Source organism: Anoplopoma fimbria, chromosome 8 (assembly GCF_027596085.1).
Source record: "Anoplopoma fimbria isolate UVic2021 breed Golden Eagle Sablefish chromosome 8, Afim_UVic_2022, whole genome shotgun sequence".
Classification (NCBI taxonomy): Eukaryota; Metazoa; Chordata; class Actinopteri; order Perciformes; family Anoplopomatidae; genus Anoplopoma; species Anoplopoma fimbria.
The window spans coordinates 27,857,210-27,862,168 of record NC_072456.1 but is presented as its reverse complement, the minus strand read 5'-3'; the positions used below and the strand labels follow the sequence as shown (position 1 = coordinate 27,862,168).

The 4,959-nt window shown below is 48.9% G+C and overlaps 1 protein-coding gene across 1 annotated transcript in view; it reads left to right on the top strand.

Moving 5' to 3' along the window:
• The window catches only part of chst7 (carbohydrate (N-acetylglucosamine 6-O) sulfotransferase 7), a 6,198-nt gene extending 1,239 nt beyond the window's left edge, over positions 1-4,959 (top strand). Inside the window, 3 exon segments of the mRNA XM_054603524.1 lie at positions 93-378; positions 380-1,431; positions 3,441-4,959. Of these exon segments, the coding sequence (XP_054459499.1) occupies positions 107-378; positions 380-1,418 (1,311 nt within the window). The 5' untranslated portion in view covers positions 93-106 and the 3' untranslated portion in view covers positions 1,419-1,431; positions 3,441-4,959.

The window sequence follows — 4,959 nt, the reverse complement described above, 5'->3', positions numbered from 1 at the left end:
CTCTCTCTCCCCCTCTCTCTCTCTCTCTCTCTCTCCTCCCTCTCTCTCTCTCCTCCCCCTTCATATCTCTGTGTGTTTCTCTCTGCTCTCAGACCCTCCGGAGGAGATGAAGCGGCGGCTGCATAAGAAGTACCTGCTTCTGATCCTGGCTTACTCGGGTTTGCTGCTGCTGGTCCCGTACGTGCTGGACTACCGGGACAAGTCCGTGCAGCAGTCTAAACACGGTCTCCCGCAGCAGCAGCCCCGGTGCCCGGAGCTGGAGGACACGGTGGCGCTGCTGTGGGACACCGGGGACCGGGAGGACCGGGACCGGGGACCGGGACGGGGACCGGGGGAACGGCAGCAGCGACCCGGCTCAGCAGCAGCCCTCCAACCGGAGCCAGGAGCCGCGGAGGCACGTCTACCTGCACGCCACCTGGAGGACCGGGTCCTCGTTCCTCGGGGAGTTGTTCAACCAGCACCCCGACGTGTTCTACCTGTACGAGCCCATGTGGCACATCTGGCAGGCCCTGTACCCGGGGGACGCGGGCAGCCTGCAGGGCGCCGTGCGGGACATGATGAGCAGCCTGTTCCGCTGCGACTTCTCCGTGCTCAGGCTGTACGCAGGCTCGCAGAACGTCACCACCTCCTTCATCTTCGGCTGGAAGAACAACAAGGTGATCTGCTCAGAGCCGCTGTGCGACGCCCACAAGCGCCACGAAGTCGGGCTGGTGAAGGAGGACCGGTGCGCCAAGTGCCCGAGGAGAGACATCAGGGAGCTGGAGAGGGAGTGCAAGAAGTACCCGGTGATGGTCATCAAAGGGGTGCGGGTTCTGGACCTGAGCACGCTGGTGCCCCTGATGAGAGACCCGCTGATTAACCTCCAGATCGTCCAGCTCTTCAGGGACCCGAGGGCCGTGCACAACTCCAGGCTGAAGTCCAAGCAGGCCCTGGTGAAGGAGAGCATCCAGGTTCTGCGCAGCAAGAAGCAGACCGACAAGTACAAGCGGCTCCTCGTGCCCAGCAACCGGGTGAACCGTGCAGAGAGCTACGTGTCCAGCGCCATGGAGCTCATCTGTGACAACTGGCTCGGGGACTTGATGCTGGTGGCCAACGCGCCCCCCTGGGTGAGGAGGAACCACCTGCGGGTCCGCTACGAGGACCTGGTGCTGCGGCCGATGGAGGAGCTCCAGAGGATCCTCCGCTTCTCCAACCTCTCCAGCTCTCCGGCTCTGGAGAAGTTCGCTCTGAACATGACGCACGGGCAGGGTTACTCCTCCGACCGGCCGTTCCTCATCTCCTCCAGGGACGCCAAGGAGGCCATCTACGCCTGGAGGGAGAGGCTGAGCGTGGAGCAGATCCACCAGGTGGAGGCCTACTGCAGCGAGGTCATGAGGCACCTCGGCTACGGGAGACACGGCGTGGACAAGACCTCGTGAGGAATGTGCCGAGGTGAGAGCGCAGCTTTAACTTCACCTGCAGAGTGTTGTGACACAGACACGAAGCAGGAGATGCTGTCAGAACAGGAAGCTGATGGTTTCACAGAAACCACCCTTCAGGCTCCAGGTCTGCTGCTGTTGCCGCTAATGTGGCTGATCCCTGACCTTTGACCTTCTGCTCACTGAGGCAGATTGAGAAGCAGGGCGTCCGTGAGGCCTGTGCAGGGTTCCACTCTGATCAGGCTGTTTTTACTCCGGATGAGAGTCGTGTGAACAAGAATGAAAATGAAGTGTGATGTGGTCACACGGGCTCCACTCTTTAGGAAATATTAACAAGATAAATAAAGATTGTCTGTTAAAAAAAACCATAGCAGACACATTGAACGTGTCTTGAAGCCGATTTAAATTTAATTTGATTAAATATGATTGTGCTTGTGACTAAGCCTTTAACAGAAAAGACCTGTTGATTGTGATTGTTTTGTCATTACACCTCAATATGTGGTTCAGATAACAATGGACTCTGCTCTGGTGTTGATAGCAGCTCAATCTGTTAATGTGTCACTCTGTTGCTCTTTTTCACTGTTTCCTCTTTGGTGTTAACGATAAAGGAAGCACATTTATTTGGATGCTCCAAAGTTTTAGATAAATTCAGGAACAAGTTGTACCAGATTTTTTACATTCATCAGAGCAAGACAGCAGCAGAAAGGTCTCTGCCTCCTAAATGAGCGGCTGATGCTGTTTCATAGAGGCTTCATTGTTTTCCTCCCTGGCAGTGCTGCGTCCTCTCATGGATGTGGCGGGGGGGGTTTGGCAGCGAGCCTCAGACTCTGCTGTCAAGAAGGGGATCATTGTGTCCGGCCCTCCATGGCGGGGCCGAGCTCCCGGAGACACCCCCGGCTCTCACAGGCAGCTGGGCACCGGGCAGAAACCGGGTGGAGGCAGCCTTGTGTCGCTGCCACCACCCGGAGACTAGCACTGATAGACATGGACGGGTTACTGAACACAGCTAACAGAGCACAGGGGCCCAGCGTGGCAGGGGCCTCACTGGATTTCACCTACAAAATGTCACTCAAATAGACACGAACCAACCAGGAAGAGACTCGAAATGAAAACAAAGACACATGAAACCACTTCAAAGAGACACAGAACAACTACAAAGAGGTATTAACACAACTTAAAACCAACACAAACACAAACAGAATTATTACAAAGAAACGTTAAAACAACTACAAAGAGATAAAAAAAAATTAATAACAAAGAAATACAAATAATTACAAAGATACATGAGGTGACTATAAAGAGACTCAGAATGACTAGAAAGAGATGCAAAATGTTTCCAGAGATTCAAAGAAACTATAAAAAGACACAAAGCAACTACAAAGAGACTACAAATTACCTCAAAGAGAAAGGAAATGTCAACAAATCATCACAGAAGACTACAAATTAACCAAAACAACTACAAAGAGACCGTTAAGAGACTAAACAAATTTGAAAATACACAAAGCAACTACAAAGAGACACCAAAAGACTACAAAGAGACAAAAAGCAAACACAAAGAGACAGAAAACTACAAAAAGGAGACTCAAAAAGACTAAAAAGACACACAAAAGGACAGAAAACTACTACAACAAACACAAAGCAACTATAAAGTGACAAAAAAATACTTTAAAGAGACACAAAAAAGTAAACAAATAATCATAAAAGACAGAAAGCAACTACAAAGAGACACTAAAATAAGACACAAAAGGATAACAGCAAACACAAAACAACTACAGAAAGAGGCTTAACAGCTATAAAGTCTGAGTCTTTTTGCTGTAATAGAGGAGGTGGTGCAGCCTGTTGCATATCTGTGCCCAGAGGCCCGTTGTCTCATAATCCACCCGTGCTGGTGGAGATATAGATGGAGGTCATGGACATTATTAATCCTATTTAAAGTGTCCTTATGCTGCGTGTCTGTTCCAGTGAGCATCTGTAATCTATAACGTACAGGTTTTTATTATAACCCTTCCCTCTCTCTTGCAGCAGTATTTCTTCGCTGAGGGTGAAAGGTGGGATAACAGACCGAGCAGCTGGAATGTGGTCCGCTGGGCGCTCAGGAGCTCTGGGCTTGTTTTCCTTCAGCCGAGGAGGCCCGAAGAACCCAAGAGGAGGAGGAGATCAGCCAATCACAGACGGACACATTTAAAAACATGGGGGAGAGAGAAAGCAGCTTCTTTGAGCCGCGTGTTTGATACCAGCAGGAGGAACAGAAAACAAAGAGACGAGGCCGGATTGTGCTGCTGTTAACACCGACCAGCCTCCATCCTTCTCTCCTTTTTATAGTAGCACTAATCCTCACATCACCAGCAGCCGAGGGCCAGAAGAAGCCCGAGACAGGAGCCCTTTTTTGGGGGATAAAACGTCCCGGAGCCAGGGCGTCACAGCGTCGGGGCTCGCTCTCACCTGTGTGGCTCATCTGCCCAGCCGTTATCTCAACGCTTAGCTGCTCATTAACAATGCAAATGTAGAGCTCTGAGAGAAGAAACTACAGTATTATGTGGAACAGAGGGGCTGACGGAGGAACGTCGGTTCCACCCCCGGCCCCTCAGGAATCCAGACAGCTGCAGCGCCCCGCTGACAAAACCCTCACATGGGTGTGAAATGTTCTCATGTCCCACAGACGAGTCCTTGGAGAGCTGCCTCGCTCCTCTCACAACCAGCGTTTTCTCTTTTTTTTAGCAACAGACGGTACTGATTCATATTGTGTTTATAGTTTGTTTAAAATGCTGTGCAGCCCTCCGGAGTGAAACAGCATCCACGTGTTCAACTTTAGAAGTTGGTTCTGTAATAAATCGTTTGGTGGTAACATAAAAACGGTACTTTTGTCAAAGAAAGAAATAACATTAAGATTATTTAAACTGACCTCAATAAAGACTAGAGAAGAGGAAATATGTGTGTGAGTGAAAACTCATTAACTTTAAAGAGACAGTAGTGATGTTTATCAGTGTGTCTGTGTGAGGTTCTCCTCCACAGTCAGTGTTTCACTACAGCAGATGTTTGTAGAAACAGACGGAGAACTGAAGCTGTTATCTATGCTCTCTACAAAGACACCAGACTACATTCACACAAACAGAGATTTAACCTCTCAGAACACAGGAGCTACTGCTCTACTGCTGCCTCCATCTGTTAGTCTGTTTGTTTGTGGGATTGTGTAACTTTTTGTGTTCAGTTCAAGTCTCACAATAACAAACAGACTTAGACCAGAAACTCTTATTATCTGAGAGGAACATTTTGGTTGCTATGAAGAGAGTAGATCACGGCTTATGTTTGGACTAAAAACTTGTAAAGAGACAGATTTTATGCTTGATTATCCATAAATAATGCTACTTATAGTAATATTTTTCTTTTAAGTTTTTGTTATTTTGTCAAATGGTGTTTTAAAGTGTTAATTCAGATTCACCAAAGTCAAACAATAACACAATAAACTACCCGATGGAGGCAGCAGTAGAGCAGTAACTCCTGTGTTCTGAGAGGTTAAATCTCTGTTTGGTGTCTTTGTAGA